General features: G+C 40.9%; 1 protein-coding gene across 1 annotated transcript in view; it reads left to right on the top strand.

Annotated features, from left to right (window-relative positions):
- The window catches only part of PCNX2 (pecanex 2), a 138,929-nt gene that overhangs the window by 85,479 nt on the left and 30,731 nt on the right, over positions 1-22,719 (top strand). Inside the window, exons 22-24 of the mRNA XM_088534837.1 lie at positions 3,627-3,737; positions 8,202-8,329; positions 22,106-22,164. Coding sequence (XP_088390963.1) covers positions 3,627-3,737; positions 8,202-8,329; positions 22,106-22,164 — 298 coding nt within the window. The remainder of the gene's footprint in view (positions 1-3,626; positions 3,738-8,201; positions 8,330-22,105; positions 22,165-22,719) is intronic.

Raw genomic sequence — 22,719 nt, 5'->3', positions numbered from 1 at the left:
AACCAGGAAATGGAAGTCTCAAGGAAAATTAATCATTTATGCATGTTTAAGGAAGAGAACTCAGCACATATTTTTAAAGAAGTTTTCACTTTAGATGGGAATTTTCCCCCTTTGTAGAACTGTTTAAAAACAATACTTTACAAGGGTAAATTATGTATTTCACAGAACAATGAAGATTGGAAAGAACCTCTGGAGATCATCTTGCCCAAGCTCAAAGCAGGCTCAGCCAGGGCAGGTTGCTGAAGGCCATGTCGCTTTGGGTTGGGAATATGTCCAAGGACAGAAATCTTCTCTTTAATGTGTTTTGGTTTGTCTCCATTGCCTCTTGTCCTGTCGGTAGGAGCCGCTGAGAACAGTCTGGCACTGTCTTCCTTAGTCCTGCTGTCAGGCAGTTATACAGGTTCATAAAATTCTGACCTGAGTCTTCTCTAGGCTCAATAGTCCCATCTCTTTCTGCTTCTCCTTGTCAGTCAGATGTTCCAGTCCCTTAAACATCTCTGTGGCCCTTCCACAGGCCCACTCCAGTTATCTCCATGTCCTTGTACCAGGAAGCCAGGAGCTGGACCCAGCGTTCCAGGTGCAGCCTCACCAAGGCTGAGCAGCAGGAAAGGATCACCTCCCTTGACCTGCTGCCAAAGCTGTTTCTAGTTGCTTTCCTGAACTTCACAAGATTCTTGTCAGCCTTCGTCTCCAGCCTCTCGAGACCAGTGTGTGGCCTCCTGCTGGCCTCTGCTGCTGATCAGAACCTCCTGAGCCTGGCCGTTCAGCCAGGTTTCCCTCCACCTCGTAGTCCGTTTTCTGAGCCTGTACCTCATCAGTTGTTCTGTGAGGATGTTCTGGGAGACAGTGCTGAAAGCCTTACCTTGACGTCGAAAGTCAAGATAAACAATAGACCCTGCTTTCTGCTCATCCATCGAGCTGGTTATTTCATCGTAGAAGGCTCTCAGGTTGGTCAAGCATGACTTTCCCTTTGTAAATCTACACTGGTTGCAGTGTTGTAAGGCTCTTGAAAAAACAAGAGTTATTTACTAAATTGTTTGTCTTATATCCGTGTTCTTGCTAACGAAAGTGAGGTCTGTTACCTATCTTATTGGAGCATTAGCTGAAAAGCAGGTGGTAAAACAACAGCAAAATCAAGTAGTGAATGAATGTAGAAGTAGCAGGACTGGTTGTAGGCAGCAGAGAACATGGGCTGTGTGGTCTATTTTGCAAGAATTGTAAATATTAGAGAATGATGAAAAGGAAATAATGGAAAAAGAAGCCAGAAAGTCTCCTCCTGGATTTGTTTTCCTAGAAAATACAAAACCTGAAATATATTTGAGGTTTAAAAACCTTTTGATGAACCCTTTGCTTTGAGTACAATTAGGCTGATTTATGTCTTTGTGATGTCAATCTGTAACAGGGCTTTTGATGGGTTGTGCTGCAGTGTTGAATTTCTGAGATTTCAAATGCGAGTCATTACCTTTATCAGCACTTAAAATCTGTAGCAGATATATTTTTCCCAGCTGTTCATTTATACATTGCAGATGAATAAGGATTTAGTAAAACAAAGTAACCATCCAACCTGTTAAGCAGGGTTTAAATAAATGAAAGTCAATTTTAGTTTCAGTTCAGTTTTACTTGTCTGCTTTATCTAATGTTATAATTTTCATGTTGCATGTAGTATTTTCCACAGAATATGAAGTAGATTATATCCAAAGTTCTCATAGTGAAGCTAAGGAGCAGTGTCCAGGCTGTGCCTTGGAGAGATTGTGGAGCTTGTTTTGGTCAGAGCTTGCCTCATTTTGCGTACGTGCCTGTGCAGAATTAACGTAAGCTCCATTCTCAGTGTTGCTCCTAGTTTGAGTCGTGTCCAAGCTGCAAAGCTCATAACTCGCGTAGCGCCGCTTTCGTGCCAGGCAGAAGGTGTATCAGTTAAACGTGGGGTTACGTGGTGCGGTGGCTGCTGCTCTGGTCGTTCGGTAGCACGAAGACCAGGACGTTTCAGTGCTATTGGTCATTCTGTGCCTCCCTCCCAATTCATTTGCAATTATTTACAACGAAGTACATAGAGAGGCTCAGTGAAAAGTCCCCTCAGCACAATGCCAACGTGGGTCCAGGTGATCAAGCAATGCTTTGGGGGTGGCAATGGAAGGGCAGATATAAAATGCATTAGGCTGTGAAGATGCATCCTCTCTGGCAATGTACATGCTAGTAAATGTAGCGTGCCTAGAGCCATGCTCCATGGAGGCCAGCTGCCATGGAGAAGCCTCGTCCATGCCTGTAGACTCTTCTAGCCTCTCAGCAGGGTGCAGGTATTGGTTTTGGCTCAACTGAAATGTTACTAGGAACCATTCTGAGAATTTAACTACATATGTAGTATTAACACCTGGGAACGTTCCCTGGGCATAGTTTATTTGCTAGTATTGATATAACCTCAGGGTCTTTCAAGATGCTGGCAATGTCATGTTTTTCATTTAAGCAATTGAAATGTATGTTATAAGAAACTCAACATATATTGGCTACATGAGCATGAAGTGCTACATATATTGTTTCAAGGCATGTGTGTGTGTTTAGTGATAATTTCTATTGAAGGCCAACTATTTCCTGACCATACTTTATCAGGGACCTAGGCTGCAAAACAAATCTGATGACGTGAAGCAGGCAAGACAGAAGATCTGTTTAGGGCTGATGCCAAGAGGACTAACAGGGCAAAATATCTATCCAGGATATACACACATACCCTTTTTGAATCAGACAGTTGTGGTTGCACCACAGTGTATATTTTGCAAGAGGCTAAAAGTAAATTCAGTAGGTTTTTAAATTTGTATTAGGCAAATTTGTAATTTTACATTTGTAATTTGTACAAATTTTTACATTTGTAATTACAAATTTGTAATTTTAAATTTGTATTAGGTATTGCAGCCTTTTTATGATAGGATGATTTGATCTGGAAATGTAACTACCTGTGCCTGTTCTCATTAAAAAAAAAAAAAAAAAAAGAAAGAAAGAAAGAAAGGCTTTGTTGCTTGGGTGACTGCATTTTACAGATTTAGTGTTATTTCTAATGTGGTATTCCTAATCTTTTCTGCCAACCGAAAGTCACAGCAAACATTGTCTTGGTAACACTCTACTGGAATTCTTTTAAAGAAATTTCCTCTGTTTCACTGAGTTACTAAAAGTATCTCTTAAGACAAAGAAGTATTTTGCAGAAAGATTGAAATCATGAAGTTTTCAATTCAATGAAGTAATTTCTATTAGCAAAAGCAGGGTTTTCCCTCAGATGTAGTTTTTTCTTTCCTTTTTTTTTCCCCTATGAGAATGCTTGTAGAAGTACATGGAAGTTACCACATAGTGTCACAAGTTGGTAGGTAATTGCTATGTTAACTCCTAATTAAGCATATTTTTTAAGGAAGTCAATCTCAGAACCAGGATTCAGTTTGGTAGTACCTCATTGTAAGTATGAATTTCAAGTGAAAATAAATTTTCATTTCCTATTGATGAAGAGCATTAATGACAATGAAAATTAATGATGAATCTCCAATTCGGGGGCAAAAAAAAAAAAGATGTATCATTTTCAGATGTCACGTTTGAAACTATCTCTATACCTAAGAAGTGACTGGGTCTTTGGTTTTTTTTTTTTACAGCTGTGGGACCTACTGCAAAAGTTACAGTTCATCATGACGTATATTGCTCCCTGGCAGATTGCCTGGGGCTCCTCGTTCCATGTTTTTGCTCAACTCTTTGCAATACCTCATATCCTTTATAAATTTATTTTTCTTTATTCTCAAATTCCTCTTCATGTATGTACAAAAATATCTTTACAGTGTTTGGACAAGATGTGAAATTTCTAGGTAATTTTCATTTAAAAATGTGAAAATTCTTGAGCCATTACCTGGGGTGATTTGCACTTTTGTTCATGTGCAACTCTTGCCTTCATAGTATCCAAGACTGGGAAATTATATTCTGACCAAAACTGGTCAGAATACATATTTATACATATATATGTGTGTGTATTTTATATATATGTTAATATATTTATATGCATTTATACAAGTGTAGATTACATTTAGGAAAATACAGCAGTTGCACTGTACATTTGGGTCACAGTGCAGCTGTGATTGCCGTTGTGAGCCTCTGTCAGACACTCACTGTCACGATGCTGGACAGCCCCGAATGCCAGGAAGGAATTTGTGGGCTGAAAGCAGTTCAAGCCCGTTGCTTTCTTCAGAATTATTTTGTAACTTGAGTTGTTTTTCTACTCTGTGTTGGGCTGAGGCTCTGGCTAACTCAAGGAGACATTCACACTGTTTTCGGGAGAAGCATTTATACTGCAAATTAGTTGTGATACAGTCAATTGACATAGCTGCTTATCTAAAACAAGGATGAGCCTCAGCTTTCCATGCTACAGCTATAGTCAGTCACAGCCTAATTTATCCCCTAAGCTTCATGTGCAAAACAGGAATGTTTCCCCTGAGCCTTCCTTTAGCCACCTCTCGGGGCTGTTGGTTGGGAACAGGGAATTAGAAATGCTCGTTTCGGGGCACCTTTCTTGGCTGGCTGAATGAAACGAGTAATCTCCCTCAGCAGATAACTGAAAGAAAGAATCTTCTGGAGGGATTCAGATCCTTATCTAGATGCCCCAGTTTTCCTTTGGGGAGATTATCCTTCACCAGTAAGTTAAGGATCTGAAGTTGGATATCATTTTTTTTTTCCCCAGTTCTAGAATATTGCAGGTTTTAATATAGGAAGTGTAAATGGGCATGTAGGACAGAGCGAAGTGCAGACAAAATAAGCACCAAAGGGAAAGCTTCAAACTGACAACTTAGAAGAAGTGAGTGTTAAAAAACAAGGCCCTATGTATATACCTTAAGTGACTTATAGCAAATTATTACAGAATTCTACAATGAAAGAATGATTTTCATCTCTGTTGTAGATGATAGGAATTGCAGAAGAGTCTGTGTGAGGATAATCAGAAAAACATTTAAGAACTAAGATTGTTGTTTCAATGAGTTTCCCTTCCATCGCAAAGTTTTGCACAGTGGTAACTTTAGTCTCTTGATAAAAGTACCAATTAGACTTTGTAAAATGGAGAGCAGTTAACAAAGCAGGGTTAGTTTATTTACACAGTTCTTGCCAAAGTGTATCTAGATTAACTTTCTATTATTTATATCTATAATATCATTTGTAAATGCAAATCTATCCTTTAAGGCAAAGTTGCAATTAAGATACTGGTTAAATGCCCAAGTTACTGTTCCCACAACAACAACTCTGCCTTTTTGTGTCTGCAGTATTTTTATTTTTTGCTACCGTAGCCCTGCAAACAGCACTAATAAATGCATGCTGCAGTTTGCCGAGGCACTAAGCTTGACGTTTCTCTGTAGAGTGGATTATTTGTGTCTCTTAATTGCCTAAATCACTTTTGCAACCAGGAAATAAATTCTTATATTTTAAAGTGCCTCAGTGAGTTTTTACCAGAGAGCTTAGTGACATGAGGAGTTCTGCTGGCTTCAGTGCGCTCGACTCAGCTGTGCAGGGTATCAAGGGAAACGCACACAGAGCTTTGCTTAGAGGAGGTTGCAGAGGCTCCATCTTTAGAGATCTTTACGAAGAATTTAGCCAAATATCTCTCTGGAGTCCTCCTGCCTTGGAGCTGCTGAATGGACTAAGTAACCCCTTAAAATTCCTCCTAATCCTGGGATTTTGTGAGTTGAGGGAGTTTGCAGGAATAGAAATGGGCTCCTGACTTAAGGAAAGGTCTGCTGCTTTGCTTCCTTGTGTCTGGATTGGTAAGACCTGGTAATGTCTTACACCCAGTAAGTTACAGAGAAAGCACACAGAGAAAGTCCACATTGTTCATAGTCAAAGGTGGGTTTTATCTAGTAAATCAAGAGTAAGATTGGAAAAAGAAGGATTCATAGTTTGGTTATATCCTGTTTACGAGTTACTGCTCTGGCCATTCCAGAGTTTCAGCTCTAACATGTGGGAGGGAAGCCACTAAATTCTCCCACCTCTTATACTTGGAACTGAGGAAACTTTTTTGGGTCCATAGTAATTGCAATTAAAAATGTGATTTGGGGAAAACAAGCAGTGAATTTGGGATGGTTTTACCACATGAGGAGGGGAAATTTTGATTACTTTGTTTTGAAGGTGAATTTAAACAGATTTGTAAATGATATGAAATGATCTTCAAATTATTTCATATCATGCAAAAGCTTGTATCATTAAAAAATGAAATTTGGCCACCTTACAAAGAAAATGCATAATTCACAAAGAAACAAATTCTATTTCTACACAATATAACCTAACAAATGGTTCGCAGGAATACTAGATTTGGATGTAGAACACAAAAGCATGTCTGTATATTTATGGCACTTAGCTACTTACACATCATTAACACATTGCTATAAAAAGAGAATTGTCTATTAAAAGGCAATCAAGTATCATGAGTAGAAAAGAACTGATGACAAATATGTTACTTGCTCCCATGCTATGTTTGCATATATAACACACTGAATTAAAATTATTATTCACAAGTCAAATGGGAACTATTTTGCAACTTCACATGATACAATATTATGTCTTTTTAGCACAGAAAAACAAAACTATTGATACTGCTTTATGTCTTTGCTGCTAACAGTTCACAGTGGAGGCCTAAATATCTTAGTTCATGATGCTGGTAATTTTTAAATCAATCATTGCATGCAAACTCTCTTTAGAAAGTTTGATATACTGTCCTTATCTGTCCTCCTTGTTCTCTTTTTCTCTTTTCAGCTCCCATGCGTCCTTCGCTTACCCGACACTTGTAAATACTTGTGCATCTTTCCCAGCCCGTGCTGGTTATGACTGCAGTGTGATGTGACAGTTTAACTTGGTTGACACACTTGCTTCCTTTTCTGTGCTCTCTGTTGCTTTTTGTACTTTCAGACTCTGAGGGCAGCTCATTTTGCAAACTCAGTAATGTACTGAGACACCATTCCAAACCACTCTCTCTCAATAGGTTTGAAGGGTTTGAGAGAGATCTTTTGGCAAATAGTTGTTTGTAGATATTGCATGTTGCTTTGAAGGTATGGTTAGCTTGCCTTTTTATGGAGACGCTGTATGGCAAATGATGCCATATATGTAAAGACATTTACTGTGGAGTTTAATGACTGTAAGAGGAAAGGGTTTGATTAGAACAGGCTAAGCTAACAGACTATTGTTACAGGTTGATTTTAACCTTAATTTTAGTTTGCGATGCGCCTGCTCCCTGTATTTTGATAATGACTCCATAGTCCATGACTTCCCTATATAGCATCTTCCTCCCAAGAGCGGTGCAAGGTAAAACAACTGGTCTGGCATGCCAGCTTGGAAACTTTCTGTCCTGAGATTTCATGGAGCTGGTATGAATTAAAGGGGAATTTAACTCTAACATATCATTAGTTTGAATTTTTTTAATCCTGCTCCTTTCAACTTATGTCTTTTTTGTATCTTTATCCATTTCATAGTTTGTTTTCCAGTGATAGAGAATATGAGTTTACATTTAAAGTAAGCAATGGGTTCAAGTATTGGTTTTGATATACATGATAGTTAATATTTCCTTGTGTTTACCTTCTCGTGTTGTGCGTATTTTCAAGAAGTGTGAAATGCAGAAAATTCCTAACCTGTTAAACAGCATGGAAATTGCCAGTGAAAATTAATATGAAAGCACAATTTTGAGCCAGCAGCCGGATTATGGAGGCATAGCTGTTTCTGCACATACCCAAAACAAGCAGTAATTCACAGAATGAAATAGTGGACTCGGGGTCGGAAATGAGTTTCCATTGCATAGAAACAAGAATTTCAAAGCAAATCAGGGAAGTTAGGGTCTTTTTTTAAAAGCTCTTCATGTCAGGCTCTCGAAAGCCCTCTGTGTTGTAGAAGAGACACTGGGTGGCTGGAAATGGCGCTCGCTGCTCAGCGTGGGTTTGGGACGTCTCCTTCGGCAGAGTTTAGACAGGGTCACCCTGTAACGTGCCTGTTCGTAACATGCTCCATTCAGACATGTGGCCTTCGTTGCCACTCTGCAGAGTTGAAGAGCCATGGATTTCGTGTTGGGAATTGTCAGTTTGGCAGTGCCTGCCAGCCTTTCCTCCCCCCACCTCTTTGGTAAAATTAAAAATGTAAAGATGAAGACAAGTGCCTGAACAATGGCTAGCGCGATGGTGAAATGATTTTCTTTACCTTAACTTGCAATTTCAGACTCTGCCATGCTTTTTTTTCAAACTCTGGCCACTTCAGCCTTTTCTACTCCACTGAGCCCGTTTCTTGGTAGTGTCATCTTCATCGCATCCTACGCGAGACCCGTCAAGTTCTGGGAGAAAAACTACAAGTAAGACTTCAAAAGTTTTCTACATTTGTTATTTTTAAAGGTTATGTTCTCATTAATTTCATTTCTGGAGATTTTTTTCTGTCAAAGATAATACCAAAAGTGTTGTAGGGCATGAGAGTTACATTTTTTAGCCTGGATTTTGCTATTTTACTCTTTAATGGTTATTTGGTTATTTCTGCAAATATATTTAAACAATTATCAGTGTGTTACAGATGAGGTGTCATGTTGCATTTGTCGTACAGGCAGAAAATAACTGAGCTGTGAAAAAAAAATCAATGAAAGTCTCAGTTGTCAGCCTTTTTGGTCCTACTAACTAGTTTTAGCAACTAAATCTGTTAAACCTTTGGCACTAGAAGTCAGATTGCATTAATATGTTTCACATTAGCCTGTTACCATTTGAGATGTGGCAAATAATTCTCAAGGTGATGATGAGTCTACATAGTAATTACTTGCTACAGCACATCTTAGAGTTTGACATAAGATTTGGTTGGTTTTGTCAGAATTTAGTTGTCACGCATTCAGTTGCACAAGGGCATGAACTTTGAATACTGAAAAGATTGATTAAAGATGTTCTGCTCCTTTTGGCCAGTAGGTTTTCAAAGCACTTGGTAACTGGGATCTAGCAGGTTCCAAGCAGGAGTAACGAAGGCGGGAAAACAGTTCCTTTTGCACACGGAGGTACTTGACAAGGATTGCATGAGCTGTTGGTCTACGATGTTAAGGGAGTTGATTGAGTTAGTAAGGGGCTTCCTTTGAGTCTTGTGTTCTGGGCTGTACATAAACTCTCTTCCCCAACTACTGAAATGTAGCCAGCTTTACTCCGAGTAAATTATTGCAGCTGCAGAACAGCAGTTTGAGGCAGAAAGGTGAAATATGGTGGTTGAGGCAGGACTTGGCCAGAACAACACAAAGTGGTGTGCATTTGTCAGCACCTTGTCTCAGTATCACTGAGCTATCTGAGCACCTCGAAAGACTTCAAAATAGAAATTACAGTCCTGTGGAAGAATTTCGTCTTCCATGGGGAAAAGTCTGATTAAGTTTTATTTTTGTTTGAATTTGAACTGGGTCTCGAGTGAAAACCTATTCATCTATAAAGAAGTTGCTGAAACAAAGCCAAGTTGAGGAAAGGGCTTTGATTCTGAATATCATGAGATTTGTAGAAACCTTTTGTAGGGAGCTGAGTTTTGTACACTGAGGTGAGATTTTAATGCAATTTTCATTTTTTTCACACACATCCTTCTCTGGGTCAACAAGTTCAGGATTTCACTGGACTGAAGTTGGAGGGGAGTCATGGCAAGGTAGAAAGCTATCACTAGTCCCACAGGGAGCTTTATGGTTTTGGACAGGTTTTTGTACCATAATAAGTAGGAAGGAGAGACTAGAACATCTGCTGCCTTTCACTTCAGAGCTTTTTTTTTTTTTTTTTTTTTTTTTTTTTTAAGGCATGTGGCTTCTTTTCTAGGTACAAGTTAGAGAATCAAGCCTAGTAGCTGTAGGCACATCGCTGCTATAGGCAGGTTAGCATAGGTTACTTTAGATGAAAAATAGATAGGATTTGCTTTCAGTTTGTCTAGGAATTTTGGGACAGGGGATGAGCAGAAGAGAAGATACTCAAAGGGAATTTCAAAACATGATGCTTAATCATTGATGCTTAAATAAGGGTTTTTTGTTTTCATCAGAACAGACCATCTGTGACTCCTGCGAAGATAAGTAAAGCAGTTGGTGCTAATCGTTTTTGAAAATAAAACTATTTTATGTGTATACTATAAACTCCCAAATGTGAAAATCTAACCCTTTCAATATTTAAAGTTACCACTACTTGTCCTTTGAAAACAAGCAGTAACTGATGCTTTATCTTCAGTGTGAATGCTAAAGTTAGGCTCTTTGTGAAAAATTTATGCCGTGTTAGAAATTCTAGTTTATCTTCAATGCTTTTCTCACTTCAAAAAAAAAAAAAAAAACACCAAACAAAAAACAAAACTGCAAAAACTGGAAGTGGAAAGCAGCCTTGTAGAAGATTCCGATACCCATCCGAGTGAAATCAGTGTTTGCCTGAACCTGTGCCATCCCCCCAGATACACGTGTAGTCGCTCCTCCTAAGTGTATACTCATTTTGTCACTAGCGTTTCTGATCCTCCTTTGCCTCACTTCCATTTCAGTATTTCATTGCTCACATGAAGAACTGAGCAGAGTGAGAGTTCAACTGAAAAATTCCTGGGTCATTAAAAGGACACAGTGAAAAGATAAGGCAGGGGAAGGGAGTAGCATTGTATTAAGAATAGATAAATCTTCTATAAATGGATTCAAATAATTAGATAAAGTCAGACTGGCCTGGCCTGTCTGGCTTTAATTCTTGATCCTTCAACATGTACAAATTCAAAGGCTCCATGATTGCCTGTTATGGAACTGTAGAGTTAAAAAGTTCAGGACCTTGAACAGGACTGGAAGGTTGTTCTGGTTCTTCCACTCACCATTCTTTGCACTGCAGTGCCTTAGAATAGGCCATGCACACACAATTTTCAGGTACTATAAGAGAAAACACAATAGTTTGTGCAAAAGATGGGAAGATGGTGTGTAGATTGTATAGATTTGTTTTCTGGAGAGTGGATTGACAGCTGTTTTTGCCAAGTTCAGCTCAGTGCATTCATGGAAAGTGACAGGTTTGCTACAGTGGAGTTTGAGATACACTTGAATGAAGAAGAATCTTCTTTTTTGTTGTTTTTTTTTTTGCTGTTATTGTTTGATTGTGTTTTTTATATTTTGCTATTGCTTATAGCCTGGTGATAGGAATTTTTATTTGGAGAAGGGCTACCTATAATGTGCTCCGTATAATTGTTTTTTTGCCTAGTTTGCATACTCATTTTTAAAAACTTCCTTACCATATTGATGACTAAATTAAATTATTTCATTTATATTAGCTACTCAGAAACTCATTTATGTTTACATGAAGTGACGCAGGAAGCTACTTCCATGTTATATTTTTTATAACTTAACATTGTAATTGCACTAACCAAAAACGATTCTGGCAAGCAACCCTGTTCTAGCTTAAAATATGTTTTTGCTTTTCTTCCAAATAATAAGTAAGGCTGCTTTCTCAGAGTGTAATTTCTGTTCATCAGCATATGCGTGCTTCGCTGCTGTCAAGCACGCTTCAATTTTTCTGGTTTCACATAAGGAGAACTTATTTTCGCACACCCCCTTTTCACTTCTCTCATTAGGCCCAACAGTTGGAAATTAGTTTCAGTTTTCCTAACGTGAATCTGAAGCTGAGGGTCTGGGCGTTAGTCAGGACAAGGTAGGGCATTACTGGAGGAGAGCTCTGTTATTAGGCCGGTTGTCCATGTGGCAAGCAGTGCTCCATCTGTTCCTGGAAGGGCAGTTTTGGTTGTGTCTGCCCGGTGTTTCTGAGCGCATACATAGGCATCTTGCATTTCTAGTGATTCTGTTAGTCCCACTTTTTCCACTGACTAAAGAGAAGTTTAATTTCTCGGGTTTCTGCGTGGACATCAGCCATTCCAGATGATGCGGTCTGGAGCTGAAAGTCGTAGAGAATTAAGATAGCTCGCTTGTTTTTTCCAAATAGATGGGAGAACTCAAGCAGGTTTAAAAAAAAAAGACAAAGAAAGTTAAAAAAGGGAAATGTTCATCTTGACATCTTGACAGAAGGCAAACTGTGAAATTCCTAGCGAGCTCTTCACAGTTCAGTGGCTGCACTGAGCCTGGCCGTGCTCTCGTGGTGTGTGCGCAGGCACGGCTGCTCTTCCCCAGAATCAGGATATGCTCCTGGTTTGCAGCACACGCTGGCAAGGCCCAGTCCAGCAGCACATCACAGAAGTGAGGAATCTCCCTAGAGGGAAAGGAAAGGGTGTTTTGCAGAACAAGAAAAAAAATTGAGAATAAGGAAGGAGATTAAGGAAGGCCAACTTCTCATGCTGCCATTTCGTTACAGCTTTTGCTGCTATCGTTGTGGAAGAGAGAGGGGTGTAAAAGCAGAGGCCGCTTACCAATTAATTGCTCCATGGGTGTCTAATTATGAGAAATTATCTCTGGACAAAAAACAAAGGTTTGATGCAAGACCACTTTTGTGCTGCCAATAGCCTACACTCTGCTTCCAGTAAGAGTCCCATTTTACTCTTTATTTTCACAGCTGTTGGAAAGGTTTGGCTGTAGATGTCAGAGAAAAGGAAATGGCAGTAAATCTTGTTTAATGTATAGGCAATTTAAAGCCTAAAGTGTTTGTTCAAAAAGCTGTTGTTTCATTCCTTTGCTTTGCCTTTTTTTTCTTTAATACTTTGTCATCCTGTAGCCTGGCTCTCTCCTTCTCCTCCATTCCTCTTATCTTACTTTGTATCTTGGACGTGGCAGTGGACCGGAGAGGAAGTTTACTTTCATTCCCCAGTGGGTCTAATCGCTGTATCACGTAGAGCAGCCTGTTCTCTGCTGCAGCTGTGATTTGTCCCAGTAAACAGCAAACTGCCACCAGGAAGCTGGAGATCTCTCTTCTCTCATGTTCCTTCATGTTTCTATTCTTTCACTGTCATCTGGTTCAGTGCCTATTTTTGGGTAAGGCCAGGTTGCATTTGCTTTAGGGGGTCTCTAATGAATTACTATGTGGTGTAAGTAAATTAGATAAGTGTCTCTAAAGAGCCTATGATTAAATTGCCAGTTATCTCAGAATGGTATTACCAGAAGCCTCTCTGTATCTGAGAATATGTGCACAGGTCTTTTTCTTTTTTCCATTTTTTTTGAATATATCCCTGTTCATTGTTCTAGCCTCTGTGGTCTGGAAAACAGCCACCCGTAATGTTAATATAGCTGGGAATGCAAAGTGAGGAAAGTCTGCCTAGCTCAGATTTAGTGCAGTTAACATTTTCTTTTTCCTGCTGGCTCCATTTGCTTGTCTGTCATGGGCAGGTGGAATGGGAAGAGTTTCCCTGGAGTGGACATCAGTAGAATTGACCCAACCTTACAGACACAGGTGGGAAAGGAGTTGTGAGGGGTACCCAGCTGCTCCCTCCCCTTTCCCCCCACCCCCGTAAATTAACAGCCATCCACTGCCTAAAGCTGATTTCTAACACATGCAAGTTAATCTGGTTTCTCTGAGCTGCCCATCTGGTACAGCTGCTAAAACCCATCTTATGGATGCAAAAAGACATTCACCTACATCTGTCCTCATGCCTTCTTGGGAGCTGCAGCCTCAGACTTTTCATGCTCTTGTTTTAAGAGCTGCAGTCCTTTCTTAAAATTTTGTTTGATTTCTCACATGTTCTTAGACCTCCATAGTTGTGTTTACAGAGGAACAACTGCAGCAGTTGTTTATAGATCAGTAATCTCTGACATTGATGGATACTGAGAGCTTTAAAGGAAGGTACATTAAGCTGTGCAGTGAGCAATGCTAGCACACTTTAAGCACAGGAGAACCCTTCCTGCTCAATCTGCAGCCGTTAGCATTTTCCTTATTTCCTCAAGTATCTTTTCTGCAATGTTGTGTTCTGACTACTGCCACTGACTGTTCTCCCCACTTAGAGCTGAATCTTTTCTGAGTGCCACCCGCCTCCTGGCCTCCCAGCCACACTAGAGGCCTGAGTTTACAGTTCACTGCAATCTTTTTAGTTTCATCTTCTGAACTACTTCTGCTTTCTCAGGTAATTTCTGTTTGTCTCTGTCTGCTTCTTTTGCTGCGCTGCTTTTATGAATTCAGCAGAAAGAAGCCCTCTCTTGCAGTTGTGAGGTATTAGGGTGGAGTATGCTGAAGTGATAGCTCTTCCTCATCATTTATTACTTAGCTTCACATATGTTAGCCCTCTTGTTGGCCATGGCCCCTTTAAGAGATGTCTTCATTGAGCTGGTCTCATGACTTGTCCAGGCTTTTCTTTGATGTTTAGTTAGTTTAGAACTCAGCAAAATAGTATAAATATGTTTCAGCCGCTGGATAAAACAAAAGTGTCCTTTAGCCCTTGTTCTTCATGAGACCTCTGCAGTTGCATGTTACTTATTCATTTGACTGTCTTCTCGAGACCTTTCCCTCTTTCGTCTGTGTTGAAGTACCGACATGTTAACGCTTGTTCACAGCATCATCAGTGCTGCCCCTGCCCTGGTGCCTGCAAGACCTATCTGGCCTGGGAGCCTTTGGTCCCTTCAGTGGGTGTGTGTAGGACTTTCAGTGATGACAGACAAGGAGGTGCTGCTTCAGGGAGAGCTCAGGAGAAAAGAAACCTCATGATGAAAAAAAAAAAAAATCATGTTCTCTGTAGTTTCTTGTGCTTAGCAAATGACCTGGTATGCCCATATGCCCCTCTGGCCACTCGCTGTAACACAAGCTTGCCCATCTCCTCTGCACCCAAGCCCTCCCTTCATCAGTTGACTCCGTGTTCGAGTTGCACTGCACTGGAAAAGATCTGGGGGCTACTTGGGATTGGGTAGGTGAGAAGAAATAGATATCTTCAGTAGAATAGTATTGGCATTAAAAATGGTTTTCCAAGTTGTCAACAGTTTTGCACTCAGGAGGTGCCATACAAAATTCAAAGCTGCATTTTAACTATTTGGCAGTATCTCTTTAACTGGTAACACCTCCTCTCTCAAATTTTGCCCGTGGCAGTCAATAAAACAAATTGAGGCTAATTGAATAGAAGCCATATGTGTGATAATTAATTGGGAGTGCATTCAAGATTCGGTGCTCTGCAGTCCCCCGCCGAGTTAAAGATGCATTCATAACTCCCATTCACTGAATCATTCTAAGAAGACAGAGTAAAGACAGAACGGAGGCATCAGAGAGAGGAGGCATGCTGAGGCCAGGCAGGAACACCAGCCGAGATCAAAACCACCAGTGGGATAAATGAAAAGGGAAAAGGATGGGCAGAAAGGGAAAATGCATGCAGTGAAAGTCTGAGAGCACAATGCCACAGAAGTCAATGATCGGGAGCTGAAATCACAGACCTACAGAAGTAAAGAAATCCTGGCTATGGTAAAAGAGGATTATTAAAGGTAATCTGGAAAAAACACCAACAGGACATAAGAGAAAGATGAGAAGAGACTAAGAAATAGGAAACAAATAATATTGGGCTTGTTTGGATGTACAGTAGCACTGAAATTTTATAAGCTGTCCTTCTAACGCTTAGCTTCCGAAACATGGAAACCTAATGAGGTCAAATGAACTCGTGAAGTTTCTGTCATTTTGAGTATTGGAAATCTGTTGAAACCAAGTTGTTTTTCCTTTTGGCTTTGATTGAATTTCCACAAGAATATGTGTTCTCAAGAAACATTCATCTCATTCCCATGGTGTGTGTGTAGGCCATATCCTGTTTTAAATTTAATTGAACCACATTTCCAGGGTTAAATTGAAATTCAGAGCACTAAACTGAACTTCCATTCAAGAAGATGGTTACTCATACAACTTCTGTCAAGATGTAAAGATAGGGGGAAAGCTGAGATCACAGAAGAAGTGTTCAGTAAGCGTCATTTCTTTAACTACAGTGATGTGTAAATTATACACAGATAGCAACAGGGAATGATTCATACTATGCCTTGATGTGCCCTTATATGCAAGGGTGTATGCTGGGCCCAATTTGCCAGAGGTCTTAGACAAGCAAATTATGTAGTGTCTCTCACTTCTTTGAGAGATTATGCAGAGTGTAGAATTATATCACTGTTGTCGCTGAGAATCGTCTCTAGATTGTTCTCACTGGGACTGAGTAGATACTGGATAAATGCTAGAGAATTTTTTTTTTTTATCTTTTGACTTAGCAATGTTTGCTCTCAAAATACCATCTGGTTTAAGCATAGATTGAAGATTTTTTTCAGTACAAGTAGAGACTACCATAAAGACTGCTGTAAAAGATTAATGTTGCCCATTGTCCTTGCCTAGCGGTGGGGAGGGAGCAACAACACAGGTGTTAACAATTAATCCCTGCTTTAAATTTGATTTTGTGCAATTTCACAGTAGCCCTAATTCTTTTTTGTTCTTTTTGTTGTCACTGATGCTGCACTGTTGGGTTTATGGCACTTCTTTTCTGTCTTCTTTCGTTTTTGGTGAGAAATATATACACGTAGAACCCCATAGTGATCTAAACTATTATTTCTGATGTAGGCTTTCATTATAAGATCACTCCCCAGTTCTTCTCTTATTCTTAACATTAATAACATATGAACTCCCTCTTGGTTGTTACAATATTTTGCATCTCTGCAGAAGAAATGCAATAGCCATCATGGGCTCCCTTGCTGGAGCAGCTCCCAGGGTGCTGGGGATGTGTTTTTCTCTGATTTCTCACTCCTTGCTACTCTCCTTGGGATTTCTCAGGCTTTTGCCATTTCATCTTGGATTGGTCTGTCAGTGCATCCAAAACAGCCAGTGAAGCAGCCCCAGCAGAGCACGCTGGCCTGCGCTGGGCACAGTAAGGGAAGGTGGATAAAAACAGAGGGTTAACATGTACTTGCAGTGTTTCAGATGCATGATTTTATATATACATATATATCTATGCATGTGTGTAAAATGAACACATTTGCTTAATTTAAATTAAAATCGTGTCTGTGAACTGTGCGCAGTGAGACACAGCTGGGGCCAGGGCTGAGCGCAGCTCTCGCGGGGGTGTCCGGGTGCCGGCCCTTTCTCCCTGCCACAGGAATGAGCACAGACATCTCTGTGCAGCGGCCGTCATCCTCCCCTTGGCCAAGCTCCTTGCATTGCTTACTCAAGAACATCTCAAAACGGCAATTAATCAGACTAGACCAAAAAAAAAAAAAAGAAAAAGAAAAAGTAGCAAAAGAGATGGATAGGATTAATGGGGTTGATGAGTTTTCAGTGGAGCCTTAGTAAATGCTTTAAAGTGTACAAATGCTGAAGTGGCCTGGCCTACTGATGTGTTCAGGGGAGCTCACCAGCTCCTCTGAAACCATGGGAAAGGCACCAGCTAACCCGTGAATGTCAGAGGTCTCAGGTAGCCCTCTGAATCCATGCCTGGCCACGTGGTCACCCGTCTCCTGATCTCAAATTGGCACTATTGATGCAAGGATCGCCAGAAGCTCCTGTTCAGGACAAGGAGACTTCAGAACAGGCCAGAATCTTAAGCAGTGTCCATAGACTCTCAGCAAATGGCTGCAGTTCTGTTTCATGCCCCCTGTAAAAGCCAAAACAAACATAGGAGGCTGCCATAATGAATTATAAAAGCTATTTAAGAAAGTAAACAAACCTTAACAGCAGGAAACCTTATTGACAATAAGGTCTTACTATGTTTTAAAAGGACTCTTCAACAGCAGTTTCTTTAATAACGGTAAGGTTTTATGCCTTAACCCTCTCCCCATTTCCTAGCATGCAATCCAAGCCACTTTTTATTATTGCTAGATGAAACACTGAGGCAGTCGGGGGAGAAAAGGAGGAGGGGAGCATGAAGAATAAAAATCAGAGTGAACTAATAGGAAGGAGAAGTTGTTTTCCTTTTTAAGAGATCTTTCTTTGAGCTAAACCTATGGCAAGTCTTGCATGCAACTGCTCAGAAAACCTGGAAACGGTTATGCACGAAGGGGCTGTCAGCATTTGCTGCTCACATCGCACAGAAATCATTCTGCGTTTTAGCTGAAATTGATTTAAAGCTGCTTGAGCATCCTCACGATTCCAATTAGTACCATGGTTTTTGCCTCCGGTGTCCTTCACATATTCATGGATGCCTCCTTTTCCTGCCTTTTCCCATTCGCCGTCCTGCCTTGCTATCTTAAGCCTACTACTACTGTGTTTTTAATGTTAAGCCGTCTGTTTGAGCTGCTAGTAGCACAGGACTTTCAAATAGGATTTTTATTTCCTTTTTTTTTTCTTTTTTCTTTCTCCAGACTGCATGAATAATCATAGGACTGCAGCATAGTAATGTTTCTCTCTGTTGATTTGGCTGTTAGATGTCATGCAAAGATGGATTAAAATTCATTGGACCCAAACGGAGAAAAACTTTGGATCTACCCTAGAGAGGCATCTCTTGCATCCCCCCAGAAGAGACTGCTTTGCTTTGCTTTGTTGTCCTCTCCTTCACAGCAGGAATCCTGGGAATTGTGAATTTGTCTATTGAGGTAAAATTCAGCAACAGCAAGGCAAGGAAAAAAAGCAAAAACAAAACAAAACCCAAGCAGCTGCAAATTTATTTTCAGCTCCTGGAATTAAGCATGGCAATGATCTATTTTTCCTCAGTTTGCCTGATTCTCACCACCCCCTGTGGGTTTCCCCAGGCTGCCAGAGAAGCCCAGGGAGCTTCCTCACCCTTTGTTCTCCCTCCTTAATTGCAACCTGCAGGGAAATGGGGGAGTAAAGTGGGAAGAGAAAGTCTTTCTGGCTTGAAAAATGAGGCAGGATTTTTGCACAAGGGAAATATGGGAAATGACTCCCTGTTTTTAGAAAAGGGAAGCAATAATTGCAATGTCATGAACTGTGCCATGCAAGCCAGCGGGTTCTTGCAGTGCCCCCATAAATGCTGGATTAAGAGCTAGGTATTTCAGGAGCTGAGCAGGCCGTTGACTTTAAAATTGCTTAGGCTTAGCTGAAGACATTCAAACACAATCTCTTGCTCTCCAGGGCAAGTGCCCAAGGACCTGCACTCAGTTTGTGTAGAATAATGCAGTTCAGGAAGAAATCCAATTACTGAGCTAATTACCACCTTGGAGGAGCGGTACTGACCAAATTGAAAGCAAGAAGCCACTGGAGGAAAGCCCAAATTGCCCGTTAGTCCCAAAAGTTCACTGTAGGAGATCCTCGTTGACAGCAAAAAGCCCAGGAGTAAACGTATACCTACTTTGGTTGTTAGGCACAGTATATTATAGTTTAATGCCATGCAAATTCCTGTCACTCTTAAGAAAGGACAAGCATAGCTTTGGTTGCTAATAGTTGTGGGAGATTTTAAAGGCCCAAGTGGGTTAACTGTTTGAGTTGATTCAACTAAACTAAATTTCAAGACGAAAGTGGATCACTCTTATTTTGTTTTACAAGCTGCCTGTGTTACCCCAGGTCTTCCTAAGAAATGAAAATTACAGTTCAAAATATCTGGATTAAATTGTTTGTTTGTTTTTGCCTGGTAGTATCTGAAAAAGCAAATCTTCTTGTATCATCTCCTGTCCTGGGGCCTGCATTTTCCCTGCTTACATCGACATTGTGCTTGGAATGGAGGATAAGGCTGCAGCAGAGGCTGGTTTCATGTTGTTTGAGAGCGCTGTTCACTTTCCTTCCCTTTTTCCCATTCAGGCTGCGTTATCCATGTCCTGAAGCACTCGTGATTTTCCATAATTGTTTCATGCATCTCTCTCAAAAAGGAAAAGGGAGGCAAGGAAGGCAAGAGGCAGGAAAAATGTAGTCAGAGCTGCACAAAGATTCCCACATACAGAGATCAGAATTTTCTGAAATATTGCTTGATTTGTATCTGTCTTAATATGCCTCAAGAACAGAAATGCTTTATGGGTTGTTGAAAAGAATGGGGCAAAGAATAGTATTGACTTGTACCTCATACCAGCACACTGATTTCAGAGGGGCTGAAAGTTAATAAGGCATCTGATAATCTTAAAACATATCCATTTTTGAAATCAGCAACTTTTCTCTGCAGAGAATAGAAAATTGATTGAATTCCATAACCTAATCTTTCTGCTAACCCTTTCATATGTTGTAATTGAAGGTGCGTGTGCATCTGGAGAGAGGAATTCCAGCAACCTTTTTGCAGTTAAATCATTCTTTATATTCAGAATTGCCCAGAAAACCCCCCACATGTAACCATTTTCTGTTGCAGTTGAACTGAAAATTGCAGTGACAATAAGCTGAGCCAGCCAGAAGCAGGAAGATAAGTAATGCATCAAATTGACTCTTAATGTATGTAGATCATATGCTGGTATTAATCGCAAATAATTCTAATTAAGCGGCATACTCTCTCCAACTGTATTTCTTCCGGAGTAAAAACCCATTCTTTTTAGGGAAAAATCAGTAGCCTGCAGGGAGTAGAGGCAAGGCAGATTTTTTCCTCTTCTGTCAAGTACGTGGAAGCCACTGTATAATTTTCTGGTTGGTCAGTTTTCCGCAGCCTTCTGGCAGGGGCTGAAGCTAGAGGCTGGGTGAAAAGACTTTCTGACGTTAGGAACATCAGTGGCATTCTTCTCCCTGAGCATCAGCGCTAGCTTATAGCTTCAGATCAGAAACTTCCAACCTGTTAGATAGCTTGTACTGGGTCAAGAAATCCTGGGAACCAAGGCTGAGCTGAGGAAAGCTTCAGAAACGTGAAATGCAACGGGAGATTCTCTGCTGTGCTTCAAAGACTGTGCGTTTGCGCCATCCTTCCTTGGTGTGGTGTTTGCTCTGGAAGCCCCTTGCATCACTGAGACCCTCGCTGCCCCTGGCCTCCCTGGGGCAGGTCTGAATTCCCGCAGGGAGCGGCTGCGTTTCCAGCCTGGCCATCCGAGCTCTGCGCTGTGCTCGGCGCCGCGGCCGCCTGCCCCGCGCAGCGATTCCTCCGTCACCAGGGCTCGGCACGGGCACTGGGGACAAACGCGGCTCTCTTCAGTTCCAGAGCCCGCAGCGGGGCTGCAGTGGCTCTTTTTCCCAGGATAGACCCCCTGGTGAGCAGATGAGTGTCACATTTCTGCCGTCTGTAACCTTCTGCTGATCATGGCTTGGGCCAAGTAGCTTTGACTTTCTCCTCATTCTGTCTCAGCCTCGTTTTCCAAGGAATGGTAGAATTTGCCTGTCTGACAAGACTTCTGCTGAAGTTACCAATAAAGGGTAGAAATTTCTAGGCAACAGTCTTAGTGAAGGTGCAAAATCCGAAGTACCACTCTCAGAGCAGTATTCTTAGGAAATAAAGTACATTTTCTGTAGTATCCTAGGCTTATGTTTATACCCTTAAGTCCTGGGAGATGCTCTGGACTTGGGGCACTGAATATCCTAACTGCTGCTCCCCTCTCTTGGATGCCCACAGTGACTTTATCATTCATTATCTTCTGGCTTTGTAGGTGCCCTTCATTATAGGCAAGCATAGAGGCTCAGTTTAGGTTGCAGTTGCCTTGTATTTTGTGACTGTTTTTTCCTACAGTCATTATCTTCCAGTGGGACTATGAAAGTATTGAATAGGGAAAATGTCAGTAGAGGGAAAGAGTCACCATGTGTATGAAGTAAGACCCTGGATTTCCCTCTCTTTCAAGAAATAAGAATGAGCAGGAGCTCCCTCATTGGTGCCTAGTTAAATAAGAAACTTCTTTTTTTTCTTTCTTTCTTTCTTTCGTTCCTTTTTTTTTTTTTTTTCTTCCAAGGTATTACATATACACAGGTATATTCCCACAGAAACAAACAAAGCCCCTTGAGTCCAGCTACTTTCCTTAAGGCTTAGATAGGCAGAAAGACTGATTTAGTATTCCTTGTATTCAGTATTTGGGTAGCACCTGGTGGGTATGCTTCTGGAGCCAGTTTAAATATTTAGGTATGTAGAGTCTTTGTGTATTATCACAGATGCTGCCTTCTACATGGACTCTGCTACATGTTGATTTATCTCTTACATGAATAGCCCCACAAGAAAGAAAATGGGGAAGAGCTTGAGGAAAAAGAGGAAGTGAAAAGGACACTTTTGTTTCATGTGCTGAGAGCTACTTTAGCAGTGGCAACACTGAGCTGCAATAACGGAATGTGTCTACTTGAGTAAACCAGGTGACAGATTAGGATGAACTGCATAATGATACAATCATATGACTGGAAGATATGTTAAAAAGAAAAAAAAATAGGGGAGAATCTTGCTTAAAAAGGGAATTGGCTGTACAACGTGTCTTTATTTCCAGCACCAAAAGGTCGGACCATTCCAACACAAGACTGGCAATTCAGATCGAAAAGGATGCAGGTATGACCGGGGAGCTTGGGTATTTTGCTTGCTTTGGAAAAGTGTATTCCCTCCTTTGAGGGTTTGCCTGGAAAGTTGGCGAGGCAGAGTGTTTAATTGTGCGAATGAAGCAGAGCATTTTAGATGTAACAGAGCCTCTGGTTAAGTTGTATAAGTTGATAAGTAAATTCACTCTTCAGTTATGTGGAACTGATTAGATAGCCACTGGGCTGTGAATCTCATGGTTAATCGTAAAATTTGTGTGTGTGTGGAGCACACGGCAGACACCCTTGCTGAGCTGCAAGGTCAGCCTTGGGGAGGAGAGTGCTGCCGAGGGAAGAGCAGGGGATGCTGCCCCTACAGCCACATGGTTCGGACTGATGGTGTCTCCTCTTCCCTGGGGAGAAACCCTTCTGGCAAAGGCAGAAAGCGAGGGAAGGGAAATCAGGAAATTTGCAGATGGAGTAAAAGAAAGATGGAAAGCCAGTGGGCTTCTCTTCCAGGTAATGACCCATGAAATGAGCTGTAACACACAGCAATCTAAAACACCTTCCAGGATTGCACCAGGTAATTCCT

The sequence above is a fragment of the Tinamus guttatus genome, unplaced genomic scaffold (genome assembly GCF_059628265.1).
Source record: "Tinamus guttatus ecotype Peru unplaced genomic scaffold, ASM5962826v1 Tinamus_guttatus_pri_ptg000601l, whole genome shotgun sequence".
NCBI classification, from domain to species: Eukaryota; Metazoa; Chordata; class Aves; order Tinamiformes; family Tinamidae; genus Tinamus; species Tinamus guttatus.
Note: the sequence above shows the minus strand (reverse complement) of the source record. Positions and strands in the feature narration are given on the sequence as shown.